Here is a 21,491-nt window from a genome sequence, read left to right as displayed (position 1 = left end):
TGGTGGCCCTAGCCTTTCAAGGTCAGTGAAGACTCAGGACATAAGAGAACCTGTACTGTAACATCCTGTAACTCAGTGGTGTCCCAAATTTTCTGTTCAAGGAGATTATGGGACTACAGAGGAAAGTGATCAATGATGTAGAGTGTGCCTAAGGAGAGTCGCATGGACTTTCACAGAGTCTCAGGCTTTCACAGAGAGCAAATTGGTCAAGCAATGGCTGTGACTCATCCACACAGCTGACACTGACAAAGGATCTACAAACTGCAGTACAGAGTTTCAGGGTAAATCCTGAGGGGATTTGACTGACCTTGTTAGATACAAAAGTTACATTTCTTATTATATAAGTCTTGCTCTCTCTTGGTCTTAACCATCCAGCAGAAAAGTATAAAAATGAGGTGTGAAAAGTAAAGCCATATTAATATGTTGAGCTATAAGAGGCTCAAGTCAACAACTTCTGACATTGCCAGTCCTGTGGATAACCCACTGCAGATGCCACAGGTTTGAAGTTGCTCCCCCAGCTCTGCCTCCCTCATTCAGAAGCACCCCCTTGTAAAACACTCATTGTTGTTCAAGGCGCGGGCTTGGGTCCCCTCACCCTGGCTCAGATCATTTGGGTGCTCATCTTCTAGACAACGTGACCAGCTGTGAGGTTCTGGCCTCATCCTGCCCCTCCTTCTCACCAACCCAGGGAGCCCCCACACTCTTGAACTGCTCCTCCGGCTGTCTGCCTCAGACCATCCTGAGGTTTTCTACAGTGGTTGCATTTTGCTAATAGGCTATAAAGTCTGATTCTGTAGCCCAAATTCCAAACCCAGAGTGTCATGGCTGCAGCCTGCTTCCCTTTCCTGATGCTCGTTCTTACCATGTGACCACCAATCCAGAGTCACTAGCAGACTTCTACTGTGTCTCTTGCGTCTGTGCTCTTGGTGCTGGGCGCTCTTCTCACCCCTCCCTTTGGAAGCCCCTGTCCCGGGCCTTCAGGCCCTGCCCGCCAGGAGGTGAACTGCTTCACAGTCAGCTTCCCTCACCAGCTTTCATCCCTCTTTCATGTAACCAGTGTTACTCTTACACCCTCTGTGTGCTCCCTAAAAGTAGAGATAGTGGTGGCAAGTTCTGTTTCCTTCTAGAATATAACTTCTGTTTTTTTTTTTTTTTTTTTTTTTTTTGCGGAACTGGGGATTGAACTCAGACCCTTGTGCTTGCCAGGGAAGCGCTTATTCTACTGAGCCATCTCCCCGGCCCCCAGAATGTAACTTCTTTGAGAGAGGCACTTTATGTAATGCATCTTCATCTTGCTCAAAGCACTAGTCTTTACGCTTTACATTGTAGGTGGTCAAGGGGTTTGGTTGAGTGCATGAAAAAATCCTTCAGTGAATGACTTTGACTTTGTTCTCTCCCCAGGTTTAATTTGTGTGTAGTAAGTCCATTTGATTAAATGCTATTTAAGGTTTCCTTCTAGCTCATCTCACATCAGGTCTAACATTAACTCTTTTGAAATATCTTTTTGCTATATAATAATATTTATTGTATTTCCTAACTAAAGCGAGCATATTAGGACTCATATATTTCTCAGTTGGTGTGTCTTTCTACCTCACAAACATATTTTTCTCTTTCTTAGGTTTACAAGTTGTCCTGAACTCCATTATAAAAGCCATGGTTCCCCTCCTTCACATAGCCCTTTTGGTATTATTTGTAATCATAATCTATGCTATTATAGGATTGGAACTTTTTATTGGAAAAATGCACAAAACATGTTTTTTCACTGATTCAGGTGAGTAATGAAAATGGTAACTACCTTACCTTTAGAAGATTTTGGTTTTCCCTAAAACAACTTCTCTACTTTTAGAAAAAAAAAATCTTAAAAGAAAAGGAAAGGAGGATAAAATGCCAAATACCTGTGATACCAGCAAGTTTCCTGAAGCGGTTCTTAGTGTGAGAGATACTCAGAACAAATTAGAATGGAGCCTCTCCTTTTCCAACCTGATTTCCCATGTAATATATCCTAACAAACAGGATGAGAGCCCTCCATGGGACAACCAAGGACGCTGTTATTTAAGCACAGGGAAGCCACTGCAAGGGTGAGCAGAGAGCAGAGAGCAGTGGGCGGTGACTGCAGGAAAAGGCAAATCCCGCAAAGGAGGAAGACGCTGGCATGGACCTTGCATGGCAGTTAGGATTCCGAGATGGCGTGGGTGGGAGGGGAGCTGGTCTGCACTTGCGCAACGACCAGGGCTTTGACTAGGTTGGATGACCTGAAACCCCCCTCCTGACTGGTGCAGCCTGCTTCTTCTGTTCCCAGATATCGTAGCTGAAGAGGACCCAGCTCCTTGTGCGTTCTCAGGGAATGGACGCCAGTGTACTGCCAATGGCACAGAGTGTAGGAGTGGCTGGGCTGGCCCGAATGGAGGCATCACCAACTTCGACAACTTCGCCTTCGCCATGCTCACTGTGTTCCAGTGTATCACCATGGAGGGCTGGACAGATGTGCTCTACTGGGTAAGCAGCTTGGAAACAGCTTGCTGGTGTGCTCTGCCCTTGGGCAAAGGCTGTGCTGTGATGAAAGCCCTTGCAGAGCTGGCTGGAGAGGAGCCCCGACAGTTAGTTCTTTGGGAAGCGAAGTGGGCCCTGCCTGCACTCCATGTCCTGCTCCTCTGCCCTCAGGAGGTAGAAGGCTGCTGCATCATGTTGGCTCCTGGGCTTTCAGTCCTTCCTTCTGCAGTGCTGTCTGGGGAATTAGTGCTGGCTGTGCCCTGTAGTTCTCTTTAGAGGAACTCCAGGAAGACCAGGGCTGTCCTGATTATACTCGGAGAGCCAGAGGGTCACTTCCAAGGCAAAGAGGCTGTGGACTTCCACAGGCTGAAACTGACCTTTTCCATTCAAAGACAAGTTATGGACTAGGTCCTAATGGGGAGATAGGGGACATTGTTTGGATCCCTTTCATGCTTTCCGTAGCTCAGTGCAGCCTTAGCCAGCGTGAGTTTTTCCATTACTATAATATTTTCTGCTTATATTATCAGCATTACTATATTTCAGCCCAGCACAAGCCCTTAGCTTCCTTCTTTTCTCCTTGGAGCTCCAGAACTCTGGCAGAGAAGGTAGAAAAGGTATGTCAAATGCCAGGGCTGTTGATCCAACAGTTGGACACCCTTTTGATTACTAGGGTCTGATCCCTTTTGTGGCCGTCAGGGCCAGAAGAGTTTGCTATAAGTAATATACTCTAGTATTATAGCAGCCGTTTTCCTGGGTCAGTGTTAATTGCTAAGTCTAAAGGCTTACAGAAGTTTAGAGATCACTTTCCATGATATGAGAATTGCTAGAAAAAATAACTGATATGTAGGTTTTGAACCTGAACTGAAGTCCAAATGGGGTTACCTAGGATTCCAGGGATGAGCTGTTAAAAAGAAAATCAATATAAGGTATTACTTGAATTTATAGCTTTTAACTGAAGGCCCATGAATTGGGAAGCTTCTGATAGTTCGTAATTCTAAATTTCATAGGATTTTGTATTATTTTGTTAAGTTAAGGTAATATAATGGTTACACATAAATTTTGCTTCCCTTCTCTGGTAAGCACTGTGCTCCCAAGACAAGGAGTTGCCGCACAGTTGGTCCACTGTAGTGAGGGGTTCCTCTTCCGTGGGGCCCACGTGTCTTTACATAACCCCTTGCAGGTGAAACTATTCAGTGAAGAAAAACTGCATCTGTACTGCATACGTACAGACTTATTTTTCCCTGAACAACACAGGACACTTTATGTAGTATTCACATTGTACTTGGAATTAAAAGTAGAAGAGATGATTTAAAGCAGATGGGAGAATAGTGAATACTATGTCATTTACATAAGGAACTTGAGGATTTGGGTGTTCGAGGAGAGGGATTCTAGGGACGGACTCCCTGCAGATCCTGGGGGGTAGCTGTGCACAGTCAGGCAAAGGAGGTATGTTTTTAGTGCCCATAGTGATAGGCTAGTTTGATAAGGGCAAAGCATCACCAGCGTGTTTTTCTTGTTGCTCCTCCTCCTCCTCCTCTTCCTTTTTATGATCGCTGAAGGAGTGTCTGCGTGTATGTAGCTGAGTGTGTCCGTTAGTCCACTGTACTCAGAAGACAATGTCTTTACCGAAATGAGCACTTTGTATTGGATGAGCCGAGACAATAGCAGAGACAGGGCCTCAGGTTAGGTGAATCTTTACTTAGAGTTCATTTTTAGTCTTACTTCCCATGCCACAACTCTTGTCAGAATGAGGCCTCAATCCCAGGCTTCCTTTCAAAGTTCTGATAAAAAAAAAAATCATCCAGATACCCAAAACCCATCCTTCCCCCTAAATAGTACAGAAAACAATAGTTTGGTTTTGTGAAAAGTAAGACCCGTGACTCTGCTTGGCTTTGTTTTTTCTCTATTGTCATGGTGAATTGTCAACTGCTGATCCAACATGCCTGAACTAATGGGCAATTTTATACTGTGTGTTGCATTTCTACACATCGATCCTCTCACAACAGTTGTTCTGTTGTCAAGCAGTGGAAACTCTGTAGGATTAAAAGAGAAAAAAGACCATGCACCCAAAGCCAAAGTTCCAACTGACTTTCTTGAGAACTCTTAAGTATCACCTAGGCTGATATAATTATAATCTTTATTATTAGTATGACAATCACCTAGTTAATAATTTGACAATATAATTATATTCTCTATGAATTGCATAGCATCTTTATTCCAGTGGAGCGGCTTAAGTAATTCATAAACATTATTCCAGTCATGGGATCTTTAAGATGCAGACAGTGGGATGCGGAGAGACCCCTGGGTGTCTCCATGGTCTGCAACAGGTACTCAGTCTGAGCAGGGATCCACAAACCTTTTAGTAAGAAGCCAAATAATAAATAAGCTTGGCCTCACCGGCCATGTGGGCACTGTCACAGGGGTTCAGCTCAGTCATTGCCCGTCCGTCCATACACGAACGTGCTGCTCTGCTCCAGCTAGAATTCATTTGTGGTCCCTGAAATTTGAATTTCTTACGACTTTCATATGTGATGAAATGTTCTTTTCCCCCTAACTATTTAAAAGTGTAAAAGCCACTTTTAACTTGAGGAACATGTAAAAGCAGGTAGAGAGTTAGATTTGGCTTGTGGGTCATAGTTTGGTCTAGAATAGACCAAAACCAAACTTTCTTTGGCATTCTTCTACTTGCCGGCTGTTTGTGAATTCTTCTAGAACACTAGAGGGCAGCTAAGCAATATCCTCTGGAGTGTTCTCTAAGATCCTGCTCTCTGAAATGTATCAGGATTACTCTTAGTTACTTGTTGATTACATCTATTCATTCATTATAGAAATAAGCAGGAGCTAAGGAACCAAGCCTTTCTAATACGGTCCACAGTGAGCTGGAAGCCACACAGCTGTCTCAGAACTGAACATCCTCATCTAGCGCAGAGCATGGGACAAAGCACGAGCTCAATAAACACAAGTGACACTTACCATCCTTTGGGCATACCATGCCCATTGCCTCATTGGTGTAGATGGGCCATGCCTGTGTATCTATTTTTATCCACAAAAGAACATAAAGGAAACATCATGGGAGATAAAGGAAGTCCAATTAATTGATCATTGATTGATTGATACTTTAATTGGACCTATCCTTAGATATACCCCCCCATTCCTTTTTTAAAAAAATTTAAGTTTTGAGCCAGCATCTGGCTGAGTGGCCCAGGCTGGGCTCTCATTTGCAGTCTCCTGACTTCGCCTTCCAGTCTGCTAAGGCAATCCAATTTTAAATATTGATTGTAAGCACATTTCTCTGTCCTTTAGGTGTTTATATATTGTGGACAGATTCCTGTAGGGGATTGTTCTGAGTCCAGCCAAGTTTATATTCAGTCAATGTTCTCAAACCCATTTATGCCCCAGTTCTCAAGAGCGTCTGCCAAGCGGCTGGCAGGATCCTGAGAAGGAAAGTGAGTCCCCTGTGCATGAAGGCATATGCATGTAGAGCTGTTGCAATGTGGGGCGTGGGATCTTTAACTTCTGGTGGCAAGGAGTCACTGTGGGGCCGTCTTACAGAGGGAGCGCCATAAACCCAGTCAAGGCCATTCACGGACATGTACTTGTTGCCCACAGACTGCAGAGTGAAGTGAAGGAACAGAGCTCAGGCTGGCTGAGGCTAGCCGTGTGGCTCTGCTAGGCCACCGAGCCTCTCTTGGAGTTCATTTCCTTGTCCACGAAATGAAGAATTAGAGAACACAATCTGTAGTTTTCCCTTAGTGTTCTTTTTCTCCTTCAAATGGAGAATTTTTTTCTTCAATTCAGAAGAAATGGTTTTAAATGTAGAAAATTTAAAGTATTGGTTAAAAGGAAGCTATTTATCCAACTTATTTGTGGCCGAGCCCCTAGCTCATTCCTGGGTGGGGCGCACAGCTGTGGAGGTGCTGGCTGTTGTCAGACCCTGCCAGGACGTAGTCAAGGTCAGTGACAATCTCCGTGCAAGGCATCTGGGAAATTCCTCCCAAGGCACAGGCCAAGGGTCTGAGTTCTTGTATGCCCCGCTCTGGGGAGACGTAAGCCGGGCAAAGAAAAGAAAAAAAACCTACGGGCTTTAAAACTGCGATGTAAATATACATTTCAGCCTGTGAAGTGAAAGTGCACTGAAGCTAAATAGAAAATAATTTGGGGGTATTAGGTGACAACCCATGACAGATTTGATACAAAATATTTTAAAAATCAATCTAAATTGAAGATCTTCAGCTGATGCTGATTTCTCTATTATTGATAAAGACCATATAGACAAACTCGCAAGCAGGTTCTCTATGTGCATGTGGGTATTTGGGGCAGCAGCTTGGCAGCTCTGATTTTCTCCGTGTATAGATTAAGTCTGAGGAGACCCTTGGATCTGAACAGGCCCTTGGTTGAGAAGGCTTAGTTGGGACAAAGGCAGGCCCTTAGGGCTTAAGTTTTGCCCCTTGGCTGCCTCTGGCTGAGGGACACTGGGCTCCTTGTGGCTTCTGCTTAGCTCCACAACTCCCCCAGCTCTCGCTCCAGGTGATGCTTCCTAGGTGGACCAATGCACACCTGCCCAGTACCTACTTTGGAGAAATTAAAGGCATTTTAATTTCTTTCAAGAAAGATTTCCTTCCCCAGTGCTGCAGACAGCTGTTACACCCTGTTCTGGATCACCAGACTGAACTCCGAAAAAGGGCTGGTGGAGCAGGTGATCCAGGTCCCCAACTGCCAGAGCTGTGGCGGAGTGAGGCTTCTTAACAGGAGCCCACTGATACATCCCTGCGGCAGCCTGAGGGGAGAACAGGCCCAGAGAGGTCTGCTGCAGATGTTGACTTGAACCCGAGCTCCGTCCACTGTACTGGGCGGTCTGCTTGTTCTCTACACATGGGTTTTAAAATAAGTTTAGCGGTATAGCTGCTTTGGAAGAATTACCCTCTGCCTTCCTGCTGAAATTAGTTTATCCAACTTAATTAGATCAACAATCGCAGCCATGGCCCTGGCTCGTTCATTACTTTAATTGCCGGTGTAAGATGTGCAGACCGATATGAGTTCTATTAGGCACATTAATTTTCATGTGGCCAAACAGGTGTTTCATAAGGGATTTAATGCCCTCTCTCTAGACTTCAGCAACAGATGTTAGGTAATTTTTTTTAATGTTCTCTTTTCCTGTTTGGCTTCTGAATGAGGCAAATATTGTGAAATGCATGAACCCTGCTCTGTAAAGCTAAAAACTGGAGCCAGATGATGTGCGCAGAGGCACATGCTTAGCACCCCAAGGGCTTGCCCCTGTACGGGAGGAGAGACGGGCCTGCCTGGATTATTTGTTGGCTGAGAATTTTGGAAATTTTGGCAGGGTCAGACCTGGGTCATCTATTCTGTGCATTCTTTGGTCTTTGGCAAGTCTCGTTCCTCATAGAGATGTTTGCCCAATTTAACGCTGACCTATGCTGCTGGAAAGTTCCATCCAGCTGTGATTCTTAAAGCACCTCTTCGTTCAGCATAAAGGCTGTTAACTACAAAACCTCCCCTGGGAGGGTCTGGCAAGGAGGTCGTGTCTGAATGTGCAGCTTGAACTTGTCCAGTAGAGCCACCGTGTTCTTCTGGCGGGGCCCTCTCGGACCCCTAATCCCAGTCATCTCACAGCTGGAGCCAGTCCTGTCTCAGAGGAGGGGGTGTCTGAGCCAGGGTCCGTTTGTAGATTCAGGAACAAGAAGTCTCCCCCCACAAATGCCCCTGAATAGGTGTCAGCTAGTTGATCTCAGAAATGTTTTCTTCTTTGTGTTCATTTAGTTGTGCTTTATCCATTGATTGCTGAGAATCTAGACTTAAAAGTGGTTAGGTTTTCTTGCATAGGTTGGTTTCTAGTAGAAGGTTATTATTTTAAGAGATTTTTTTTTAAAAAAGAGCTTATAAAGTCAAATGTTACAAGTTTGTCTTTATAATTAAGACTTTTCCACCATGACAAATTTTAAAAGTAGAGTTAGTACTAACAATTCAGGCAGAGCAGAAAAGAGATTCCAGCTAAGCATTAGTTTTGTCCTCTACCAAGACCTTTTCTGAAAATTATCTCTCAGGTCAGTTTCCTGTGAGAAGAGCTAAATCCCAGCTGATTTCCCTACCTGGGGCCACGATCTGCTATTATTTGATCTGAAAGCTCAAGAGCTCTTTGCGTGCGTGCACGTGTGTGTGTGCGCGCGTGTGTGTGTGTGTGTACATATGTGTGTTGGGAATATGTGGTGATTATACATTGGCTGCTATTGTCTCTGATTTCAGTCTATGTAAATGTTTAATTAAATGTATAGAATGCTCTCTCTAACGTGACCCTCTCTCTTTATTAGATTCTCCTATTAACCCACTCCTGTGAGGCCGTCTTGTTTCTTGCAGATGAATGATGCTATGGGATTTGAATTGCCCTGGGTATATTTTGTCAGTCTCGTCATCTTTGGGTCATTTTTCGTACTAAATCTTGTACTTGGTGTATTGAGCGGGTAAGCTGCACCTCTTTCATCTTGAAAGCAGAGTCCTGAGGACGGGTGCCAGGGCCACACAGGCTTGGCTGGGGGGTGGGGGTGGGCTGCGGGTGAGGGCCGAGTGCTCAGGGTCTGCTGGGAGGTGCTTGCTTTTTCTGCTGAGGCTTCCCAAATGAAGCTGTTTCCTGGAACCTCACCAGCCTTCGTGAAAGAAAGCCATAGAATGCTTATTGACCAGAAATTAATCAGCATTGTTGCTTGGGATTTAAATAGTTTTCACTGCTTGCCCTTTTCTCTGTCCTAAAATGATACACATTTATAATTGTTTGCGTGGTCTGAATCCAAATTTAATGCATGTTAATTTGTGCAAAACTATAACTAAATGAGCCAGTTGGGCCAACCTTTGGTAGGCCCTGTGGTAGATCTAAGCAACAGAATCTGCTCTGATTTGAAGAAAAGTCAAATTGAAAGGCCCTCGCCCAGTTCTTGTCCTAGGAACGCTAACCTCCAGCCAAGGCACTGAGTGGTCCGGCAGCTGCGCCTCGGGCTCTGCTCTTTAGTAAATGGATAACTGATAACTGATCTCCTTACATTTTACAGGTAAATGATGCGATAGGATGGGAATGGCCATGGGTGTATTTTGTTAGTCTGATCATCCTTGGCTCATTTTTCGTCCTTAACCTGGTTCTCGGTGTCCTTAGTGGGTAAGCAGTTGGATCCATGTTGCACAGTCTCCTGCTGCCACGTGCGGGGCGGCTCTTCGTGTCTCCCAGCTGCTCTCTGATGGCTTTCCTGCATGCGTTGGGACTCTGATGCCCCCCCAGTGTGTTGCTTTTGGATCGAACTGTGATTCTTTGCCTGTTATTTGTCTGTGAGATTCTGTGTTTCTGCTGCTTGCCAAACACTATTAATGAAAATGTTTCCCAGAAGCATTAGTGCCGAATGCATAGAGGTGCACCACAAGTAAGTAAAAGGCTTCCCAGCCTCGGTCTCCCCCAAGAAAGGACATTTATGTCTTGCGGTGTGGGGGTGGGGAGGGTGTCTCTCCATTGGTACATAACCTAGTCTCTTGTGTACATAACCTAGGCCTTAGGGTGTTTCAGATTTTGTTGTGAAGGAAATAAACGGAGATTAGCATATAAATACTGAAAAGTTTGAGCCTTACTTCCTCAGATTGAGATCTTTTATGACTTTGGTTTTCTACTGCTCTCATTGTGAGTGTTGTCCCTCTGTTTCCGTTTTAACTAGCCACATGTTGCGGAAGCCTTCTGGAGGCAGAATGGTGCTCCGCTTTTGCATGTCTGCCTCTAGCCTTCTCGTGGTCTTGCCTTCTTCTCCCATACAACACATGGCCATAGGAGTGGTGGCGGCAGCAGTGGTGGTGTGCAGGGGGAGGGGAGTGCCTGGGGGTGTCCACCCACCTCCCCCGGCCTTTGTCACTGCACCGAGCACAGATGTCCTCAGAAGTAATGTTTCTGGATCTGATTCCGAGGGAGTTTATCCGCTCTGCACTCGCTCTGTCTGCTCTTTCAGAGGCTGTGTCTCTGGGAAGCGATGTCTCTCTGGACACCAAATGAGAGAGGAGACCTTAATTGCCTTTTTTGTTGTTGTTGTAAGCATTGCCTTTTACAGAGCAAAAAGTGGGCAGAGTCGCCGATCCTGGCTGCCTTTTTTCATGTTCCTTTGACCCTGGCTCCTTCCAGGAGCCTGTGCCTTGTGACTCCCTGTGATGGAGTTTGGCTACACACTGTCACTTGAGTCCCATGTTTAGAAAGGGCTCAGGAACCTGTACTCCCACACCCGTCCAACACGGGCGTGAGGCCAGGACCGAGCGGATGCTGGCAGTCCTGCCTTGCCTCGGCTTCCTTCTGCAGGTTCTGTTCTTTTGCTGCAAACCTTGAAAGACCTCCCTCCTAACGAGCTCTGTGGCCTGAGGTGAGGCTGGGGTGACAGCGGCAATTATCCCTGGAGAAACTGTGCCATAGGAGCTGCCCATACAAGGTTAAGGGCGGCTCTGTTGTGAATTCCTTGGCTCCCCGTGTCTCCTAAACCCAACTAAACTGACGGAGGCCATGGAAACCACTGATTTTAGCAGTGCTGGTGACATGCCTTATCTTTTAGCTTCCCTGGGCAAGAACTGTTGCCCAGCATGACGAAGTAGAGTTCAGAGCCAAATCATGAGATGCTTTAAAAGAAAACAACAACAAAAAAGGAAACTGTAGGAGGGGCTCCCCATTATGACACTGGGGTTCAACCTACAACCCTTTAGGAGGTATCCAGAGCTGCGCAGTTTAAAAGAAAGCACACATCTTCATGGAACAATCAGTTTTCTGAAATATATCATGAGGAAAAAGCAAAATTTTCAAAAACATTATTAGTACTTTTACACCAAAAGAAAACTATTAAGTAGAATGCAAATGAAGCATAAATTTAAAACGGGAATCATGAAACCTCCCAGCAGCTTTAACTGTCCATCCACACAGGGCTCAGACTTCTGGGGTTCCCTACTGCTCTGCAAAAGAGGGGTCAGAACTTGGGTTGCAAATGCTGATAGCCCCTTGGGTGAAGTTGGGGCAGTGTCTGCAGGGCAGAGCCTCTTGGCTTCGTTGGCTTGCCTGGCTGGTGCTCCGTGAGGTCCTGTGGAGGGCAGGGCTGTAGGCCGGAGGCAGGGGGGCCACGATGGCTGAGGCAGAGGCCTCATCCTCCAGCCTTTGTTACCGGTGGTGGATGGCATGTTGTAGTACAGTATGGCCAGTGCAGAACTAGGGGCTTGTGAGATGCATCTCAAAAGAGGAGGAGGCTCTAGTGGGGGCAACTGGATGGGGGCTGGAGCGTTTCCACCACTTCTGAGAGTGCCCTATAGTTTTTCTGTCCAACTGTGCCTGTGTTGCTATTTTGTTTTTTATATTAAAGCAAATTTAAAAACTTTCTTTTCATTTGAAGATTCTTTCTTCATAAATTTTTAAGGGAACCCTAGAAGTGTAACAAAACAAGGATATAGGGCCAAGGAGATAGGTCAGCGGCATAAGTGCCTGCCTGGCAAGCGCAGGATCCTCAGTTTGATCCATGGTACCACCTGTCCCCAACCAAAACCAAAAAAACAGCCAAACAAACAAAACCAGGACATAAATGTCAAAAGGAAGATGATTTCTGTTGTTCAGTCCCTAAGGGGCCATCAGGCCAACACAAATGTAATTCCAAAGGAACTGAATTAAAAGACTCTCAGACAGTTCAGTTATGGCTATGCGTGCTGTGGCCTTCTAGTGCAGAAATGTTAGATGATGCGTGTGTCTCGGTCAGTTAACCATTTTTAAAGCATTTATTTATGCCCTTTGGTGCCTTTCTTTGGCGTGTGGCCACACCATCCTATTGTATTCTTGTTCTGACGTTAATCCACACAGTTGATTTGGTAGTACATGTTTTTAGGGCATTATACAACTAATGCTCTGGAAAAATCTTTGGTTTTCTAACAGACCTTTATTTCTCCAAGGTACCAAGTTTGTGAGCTGTGTGCCCTGGGCAGCTGAGGCTGAGCGTAGACACACTCTTCTGTCCTAATGATGTGCTCAGTGGGGGAGCTGTCTGTCACCAGTGTTGCCATTTAGCACTAAGAGTCTTGAAGAGACAATCCAGGGATGACCGAGGAGGCGGCAAGAGTGTGTCCTTGCAGTCTACAGTCCAGACAAATTGTATCTAGCCTGTCTTCTCGCATTGGTGGCATTTTAGAAATTTGATTTTTCACTTTTAAAACTGTTCATGTAGCTCCTGTCCCTTTTGAGGTTGTCCTTGGCACACAAGGATCAGAGAACACATGGCCCTTTCAGCACGGGGGCCTCCAGGGAGTCACCCCTGGACTCCCAGGGGTCGAATAGTGTCTGTGGGCAGCTGGGGGGCTGGCAGTGAGCTTGCTTCTTTGCTTGAGGACACACTTGCCACTGGTCACTGGCTCCTTGGGGGTTGCGGAGATGCCCTAAGAGGGTGAAGGACTGGGCTGTGTCCTGTCAGTGTCGCCATTCCGTCAGGAACTTATTTAAGTCACCCTGATCCTCAGTCTTCTGATCTCTGAACCAAGAATAAACCTGTCTTGCCCTGTTCCTCACAGAGTGGTTTTAAATCACTTAGTGATTGTAGAATTATTGAGGGACAATACAAATACATGAAGAGTTTCATTCATTTACTATACCCTTATCTTCAGTCACAGGTCTTTCTCTTTTCTCCTCTCTGGGTGAAGTAGAAACACTCTGAGAGGGTCTTTGGAAATTCTGAGGCATCCCGTTTTCTGGATTCTCCAGGAAATGGCCAAGGGGAACGGGCATTATACACATACAATGCTATGCCTGCCACCCAAGAGGTGGCCATGGGAGGTGTAGATGTTTCTTGTCTACTGCAAAATATTATGCAGATCTAAATCATTGCTATGGAGTTATATCTCACAAAGAATATTTTTAAATATAAACACAGGGAAATGGTATTTCTGGAACATAGTGCTTAAACATAACCAGCTTCGAGAGTCCAGTAACAGACTGAGTCTTTGCTCTTGTGCGTTAGCTGTTGTGAGTTTGCAAGCAAATAACATCTTCGAGCCTTTTTTACTCATCTGTGAAATTGAGCTGGCAATAGTACCAACCTTAGGGCATCCATGGGGGTCAGCGAGCCAAAGAGTGTGGACCAAGCGCTGGGTCCTTGTTACGGTGTCACCAGTCAGACGATAGATGAGGTTTGATGCAAATGAAGAACCTTTTCCAACTTACTTATGATAATTGGCCAAGATTTGTCTGTATTAGGGACAAATCAAAGTTACTTATTTCCCAGGGTCCCATACATGGTGGAGAAGTGTTGTACACTGAGCTATATCCCTAGCCCCTATAACATTTTATTACATAAGTGTATATAAGTGCCATGAGGTGATAATTGCTAAAGGATATTACTACATAAACCACCTCTTGGGTCTGCCTTAAGCGATAGATTAAGATGACTTAGAATTCATTTATGAATTCAAAGCTTGTGTTGATGTCTTAAAATATTTTACATACTTTTTGAAGCAAGCTTAAGTTGTCGGGTGATAAATGTTCTTAATAAACCAGCTTTTATGACATAAAACTGAATGTAAACTCAGCTCATGTCTATAAATTCAGAATCATTCAGCTGTAGGTTAATTTGTTTTTTTTGTGTGTTCTAGGTCAATGGTACCATTAAAAATCATAGTCCATGTCTATATTACTGGAAGTTTGCTGAACTTTACTGTTTTCAGGGCGTTTGTTGCTTTTAAAAAGTAAAACAACTTTATTAAGCTGGAAATCTGCATAGTACACAATTCACAAACTTAAAATGTGAGGGTCACTGGACCCACACATTGACAGAGGTGTGCAGCCACAACCACAACCGAACTTCAGTTATTTTGCCATACCAAATCAAACCACTCTACCTACTGGTCATCATCCCCCAGTCTCTCCCTGCTAAATCTAGGCCGTTTCACGTCTACAAACCACTGGGGCTATGTCGTATACCAAGGGCCTGGACAAAGGCTCAGGGGTGGCTACTATTACGAAACCTGGGCTTCCTGAAGCAAGAGCTTACAGTGTAGCACACTGCTGGGGCTGTGGACTCAATGATGCTGTGTGGTGAATGCTATCAGAAGTTTGTAGACCGGAATTTGGTTTGGCACGTCCTGATTTGTACCGTGGTCCATTTGTATTCTTGCCATCATGGGCCGCACACTCCCTGGTTTTTCTCTTTGACTATTGGCATGGGAGGCAAAATATACCAGTAGGAGGTAGCTTCATCACTTGTGAATATTTTCTAAATGGAGGCATAGCCTCCAGGAATAGGCGTTCTTCTCTATCGTTTTTTTTCGGACCAGGATTAGTTTCTTTCTCTCAACACCTTAGCAGCATCTGCTGATAGAAAATGAAGAACAAGATTTCCTCCCACATGCACACCGTGTTTGCATCTTAGAAGAGCAGTCAAATTCCTTAACAAAATCGAAAGGATATTGTTGAGGGCAGAGAATCAGTGTTTTTATTGGAATATCAACAGAATAGTTATGTACTGAGGTCATGAGAATCCCCTATCTTGGCCAGCAGAAAACTTTTGGTAAATTTTTTATAAGGCACATAGAAGTCTAGCCTAAAAGCAAAGAAACAGTAGAGCACTCTTGTAAGATAGTTTTTATGCCTTAAAAATGTTTTTCCTTTGTATCATTAGTAGTGATCAGGCTGCTGAATGCCAAGGACACCTTTAATGAGCATTTGTAGCAAAATGCTTCCCCACAGCTAGCTGGATTTGCCTTTGATTTAACTAGGCTGTGCGTTCAAAGGATTTCTCCACAAAGCTCTGTGTCACTTTTCTGTAACTTTGAAGTGGTGTTGCAAATGGGACTCATACAGACATTAGGGTGCTGGAAAAAAACCGGGGTCATTAAGTAACCTCGTGAGGTTTGGCTTTGGTAGAGCAAGAAATTAAGCTCCAGTTTGACTTTAAATGGAAGAATACTGAATTTTCTTTTTCTAGTAAAGAACTAAACTAAACACTTCGGTAGACTTTTGAACACAGAGCTTTCTTGTGGCAGGAGGCTGTCACGGACAGCTGACAGAGGGTACCCTGGTGCCGCTGGTGTCATGGCACCTCCGGCACATAGGCTGGTGGCCACACCTGATACTAACAACAGTGGTAACCTCTTTGCCGCTGACTCGCAGCTGCTGTTGCCATAGAGATGGCTGTTGGGATCAGTGAAAACGAGGTAGTGAAAGTTTTCCCTGATCCTTGTTTCCATCAAGCTGACATCTGTTTCCCTGGCAACAGCAGTGGACAGCAGCCAGGCACTAGCCGTAGATTGAGTAGCACACTGTCACTTGTCAGTGGTGGCTGTCATCTGTTCTGACCATATTCTTTTGGATGGCTCCTAGCAAAGACCTCAGAGGACCCAGAAAGCGCCACTGGCTACACGTCTCATCTTGGGCATCCATCCTGCCCATAGCAGGCCCCGCAGCCTGTCGGCACATCTCCCTCCACCTTCCCGCCCGGGCGTGTTGCTGTGCTGTTTAAGAAGAGGGAAGAGGGTGAGCGCAATTGTGTTGCAGAGCTGACTGTTGAGTCTGTTGCTCTCAAGTCCTATGGGAAGAGGATTTATTACTGTGCTTTTGTGCACAGACCCAGCTCTGTGGAAAGCTGTTAGTACCTTAGGAGTTGAAATTAAAGCCATAATTTTCCTGTGTTCCCTATTCAGTTGCTGACATTAACAGTTGCCATTACTTCTACAGTGAAAAGGATGTTTATGGGTTTAATAATCTGACTTTTGTGAGAAACATGTTGAAGACTGCCTCTAAGATGTTACTGTCAACGTTATGCCAGTGTTTTTTTTTTTTCTTCTGTGTAATATTCTTTTATAGGCTAGTAAAATTGCCTACAGAGATCAGTATTGGGATTACAGGACAGCTTGGTATACAGTGACCAGTGTGTCTATCATGCATGGGGCTGTTTTTATTAGAGTTCACCAGCTGTTCTTTTTCTGGATGGCCACTTACTATTTCAGCAAAGGTATGGATCCAAGGCATAAGTATCCTCTAGCCTGTCTGAGGTCCCACCATGAGAAGGAACAGAAATTTTATTTGAAAAATACTGGGCTGGTGAGATGGCTCAGTGGTCTAAAGCACCTACTTAGAACAAGCTTAGCAAAGCACAGGGACCAAGGTTCAATCCTCCAGCACCACATGCCAGCCAGCCCCGCCCCCTGGTGGGCTGAGCTGGCCACACACACACACACACACACACACACACACACACACAAATAAATTTTATTGCTTCTCGGCCTTTTGGCTAAGATCAAGTGTGAAAAATACTGTATGATTCATAGATGTATTTTTGAGAATCAGATAAAGGTAAAGATCCAGTGTTATGAAAATTTAGATTCGCTATCTAGAAAAACACGAGGAAGCTGTGCATTCTGTCTTTGGAGGGCTTTCTGAGTGGCTTCATCCTCTGCTCTCTGGAGCAGGATAACTGTGCTTAGCCTAAAGGCAGTGTTTGGGATGACCCTGAAATACTTCTGAGCTACGTGGTTGGATGCAATAAATCAGGCGAGTAAGACGCAGAAGGTTCTGCCAGATGCTTTCTTCTGTGTACTGCGTTTCTTAAAATGAATGACTTGCCTATTCACTGAGACAATACTTTTTTGATGCCCATACAGTGGGAGATATATCTGCCAAGTACCCTGCTAGGCCGTAGGTTTGCAGTAATGAGCCTATGCAGTTTCTGTCTTTGTGGAGCGTATATCTAATGGAGGAGGCAAAAGTTATAGTAGAACACTTCTGTAGTGCCTTGGAAGGGGAGGGAGATGATTCTGTGGGAGCATTTCATGGGTACCGCTGAGGTTGGTTAGGGGTTGTGGGAAGCCTCTTGGGAAAAGTGAAGAATGAATCAGACCGGCATATGCAGACCAGGTGAGAGAAGGGGCGTGTTCCAGACAAAGGAATAACCTGTGCCAAGGCCTACAAAAGGAAGAAGCAGAGGCCGTGGGAAGAACCAAACGAACCAGGGTGGTAGGGTGCCACAAGGAGGAGAAGGGACAGTGAGGAAAGGAACTCGTCAGCAGAGCCCAGGTCATGCACGTCCTTATAGACTGTGTCACAGAGCCCTTAGCTGAAGGATAGGGGGCCCACTGGTGAATTCTAAGCAGGAAGTAATATGATTTAAATTTGCATTTTATAAAACCATCACTTTTTTGTTTTTAAAATGGGGAAAAGATAAATTGGTGGCTGGATAAGAGGGGTGTACGGATAAGTGATTAAAAAGTGTAGCAGCTGTTGATTTGGAATCTAGGTGGTAAGTGTAAGGGTGGTTGTTGTATAATTGTTCTACTTTTATGAGTTTTAACATTTTAATAAGATGTTGGGGAAAACATTATAAAAATCACCGTGGCTGTGGTAGTACAAGATTGAATGGATAAAGAATGTGGACAGACAGAATAATCTAAGCCTCTTGCAAGCTACTTCCAGCCGCAGCATACTAACAACACGAAACTGGACCTTTTACCATAAGCAGCTATAAAACAGGACAGAGTGGGTAGAAACCATCTTCAGAACGGGGTCCTAGAACAGGGAAATAGGCAGCACAGGGTTGAGACTTAGGAGGGAAGGGAAGCACGTGAGATGAACTCCGGTTTCCTGGCTTTCTGCCCAGAGATGCTTTTAGAACTATGGCTGAGGGAAGCAGCACTAACAGGATGTCGGTCTGTTTGCTGAAGAGGCCAGGAACATAGTTCAAGGCTGCTCAGACAGCTGAAATTTTTAGGACAGAGTAACAGACCTGTTGAGAGAAGGCTCCACGCATCTGCATAGCGGTCCTCTTTAATCTTTGGCCATATGGTAAACTGTTTATGTGCCAGGTAATATTTACTGAGGACTGGCAGGAAAAAGCTGCTAGGAATTGTGCAAGGCTGAGCCCTGACCAGCCAAAGTAGATCGATCTTGAATGCACTGAGCATTCAATTAAGACTTCAGAAAAGAGGCTACTTCATAAGGTTACCCTCAGTCTGTCCTGGGGACCTTAAAGACAAGTTTCAGGGGCCGGCGACTAGCTCAGCAGACTAAGTGCCTGATTAGCAAGCACAGGGCCTGGAATTCAGTCCCCAGTACCATATGCCACTAGCTCTATCCCTGGGCATGCTAAACCAGCCCCGAAACTGGGCATGGTGGCACTCACCTGTAATCCCAGCGCTGGGGAAGCTGAAAACAGGAGGATCACTAAATCTGAGCTGCAGGGGGAGAAGGAAAGGGAGAGAGGAGAAGGAAAGATTAATTTTTTTTTATTGTGGAACTGAGAATTGAACTCAGGCCCTTGCGCTTACCAGGGAAGCGCTTATTCTACTGAGCCATCTCCCTGGCCCGTAATTTTTTTTTTAGAGATAAATACCAAAAGGATCAGGACCAAATGATGAATAAATAAAACATTTGGCCAAACAAAAATGTAGTGCCCATTACAGGAAGATACAAAACTTCAGATGATTCTCAACTGTTTCCTCTTATAATAAAAAAAAATTACAAGACATCAAAGCATCCATAATCAGTGGGAGAGAAGTCAATAGAAATGTATCAAAAGATGACAGAATATTATATTAATAGTTGAAGATTTTAAATTACTATACTATGCACCTCCTGGAGGAACTGAAGGGAAAAGACATGTAAGAAAGGAACAGGTAGTAAAACTCAGTAGAGAAAAAGAAACAATACAATAGCTGAAAAAAGAGAATAATTGGGCACTGCAGGATAAAAGATCAATAAAGGTATAGTGGTAATAAAAAGTCTGATCAATGAGAAATTGGAAAGAAAAAAAATTTTTAACATAGCTGAAAATGCTTGAAGTTTTATGAACTCTGTAAGTTCAGAGATCCAAGCAGCATAACAAATGTTAAGCCCTGTAAGCACAAAGAAGAGCACTCCTAAGCGCATCGAATTCAGATTGCAGAAAATGAAAGAGAAGGAGACTATTTTAAAAGAATTGAGGATGGAGGGCTGGAGAGATAGCTCAGCGGTGCAAGTGCCTGCCCGGGAAGCTCAGCCCTGAGTTAGATCCCCGGTTCCACAAAAAAAAATTTTTTTTAATTGAGGATGGAAAAGCCCTATTACTTACTAGAATAAGATATTACCTATTGAGTTATTTTCACAAATAATGCAAGCAAACCACAAGGCAATGGAATATTTTTAAAGAGCTGAAAAAGCTGCTTCAACAAAGCAGTCGGCCTCAGGTTGCTGTGGTTCGATCCCCACATCTCCAGCCAGCCAAACATGCCCTGAAGGAATTCTGAGCCCACCCAAAAAAAAAGTCCTTCTGCATTTTTGGGGCTGGGGAGATAGCTCAGTAGAATAACTGCTTGCCTGGCAAGCACAAGGGCCTGAGTTCAATCCCCAGTTCTACAAAAAAAAAAAAAAAAAAAAAAAAAAAAAAAAAGAATTTAAGCATTCCATTAAAGGTAAATCTTTCAAAAATTAAGGTTAAAGTAAAATATTTTCAAACAAGAGCCAAGAAAGTTGCCTATCAATAGATCTACACTATAAGAAGTATTAAAGGACATTCTTTGGGCTAAAAATGACTTCAGATACAAACATGTGCTTTCACTTCCAAGTTGGCATCAAGCATATCTGTAATCTCAGCTGCCTGAGGCGGAGGCAGGAGCATGACAAGCTCAAGGCAAGCCTTGGCGGCTTAGCAGGACCCTGTCTTGGAGCGAGGAGTGGACCTCAGTGGGACAGGCATGCTGGTGAGGGAGGCCGCCCACCGAAGTGGCAAACTGGAAGACAAAAAGGCCATTTTCGTTTATTTAAAAGATAGTTAAACTAAAACTAACATTAGGGTAAGATGAACTGCTGGTCAGTAGAGTTGCAAAACAGAAAAGAGTGGAGCTTTATTTTAAAACTCTTACATGTGTTTTAGAGATTATGTAAATTCATGATAGACGTAGTAATTTAAGGATGCATATACTCTATAGAGTGGTTAAAATAAATGGTTAAAAATAATACTAAAAAGATAAAAGGTAAAATTGATTATCATTCTTAATTATCAAAAATAAATCAGAAAAGGAATAAGAATCATATGGCACTAACAGAAGACAAGGAACAGAATAGTAGACATCAACACAGGCATAGCAGTAACTGCATGACATGAAATGCACACATTATCTTAGTTAAAAAATAGACATTGTCAGACTGAATAAAAAATGCAAGAGACATGCTGGCCTCGCCCCCGTGGATGGCGATTGAGACTGGACGTGGTGGCGCATGCCTGTAATCCCAGCACTCGAAGGCTGAAAACAGGAGGACCACTCCAGGTCTGATCTACGTAGTGAGACCCTGTACACCCCGTACTGAATACACTTAAAAAAATACAAGAGGCTATAAATGTATGTCACAGATTCAAAATAAGAGTGAGGTAACTGTATTAATGCCACACAAAACAGGCTCCAATACAAGGAACATTTCAAAGATATATTTCATAATCATCAAAGGGTCAGTTCATCAAGACACTGAGAACTAAATTTGTTTGCACCTAATAGCAGCGTTAATATATTCAGAGCCAAAAACTGACAAAAATAAGTGTTAATATTGGTAAGTCCACAATCAGAGCTGAAAAAATGTATGATCTTTCAATAATTGATAGAGCAAGGGGTTAGAGATAATGTCTAACTTGTATTTACATAGGTTAATGATGGTCATCTAACTTGACCTAGTTGATATTTACAGAGCACCGTGTCTTATAACTGCAGAATATGCATTATTTTTTTAAAGACATGGAATATTCATCAAAATGAATCATATCTGGACCATAAAATGTCTCATTCAATCTCAAAAAATTGAAACCTTAAATAAAGTAATGTTTGTCTTGAATAGATTTAAAATAAAAATAACAATCTGTCTAGAAAATCTCCAAACACATGTAAATTAATCTATCTTATAATGCAAAAAAAAATCAGAGAAATTAGAAAATATTTTGAAAGTAAAACATACAGATCTAAGGTTTACATGATTCATGTGAAACAGTGTAGGGGGAATT

The 21,491-nt window shown here is 43.9% G+C and overlaps 1 protein-coding gene across 1 annotated transcript in view; it reads left to right on the top strand.

Annotated features, from left to right (window-relative positions):
• Positions 1-21,491, top strand: part of Cacna1d (calcium voltage-gated channel subunit alpha1 D) — a 342,405-nt gene that overhangs the window by 197,983 nt on the left and 122,931 nt on the right. The window contains exons 6-8 of the mRNA XM_004631686.2: positions 1,619-1,771; positions 2,300-2,496; positions 9,549-9,652. Of these exons, the coding sequence (XP_004631743.1) occupies positions 1,619-1,771; positions 2,300-2,496; positions 9,549-9,652 (454 nt within the window). The remainder of the gene's footprint in view (positions 1-1,618; positions 1,772-2,299; positions 2,497-9,548; positions 9,653-21,491) is intronic.

The sequence above is a fragment of the Octodon degus genome, unplaced genomic scaffold, assembly GCF_000260255.1.
Source record: "Octodon degus isolate 3935 unplaced genomic scaffold, OctDeg1.0 scaffold00043, whole genome shotgun sequence".
NCBI lineage: Eukaryota > Metazoa > Chordata > Mammalia > Rodentia > Octodontidae > Octodon > Octodon degus.
This window is presented reverse-complemented; position numbering and strand designations above follow the sequence as displayed.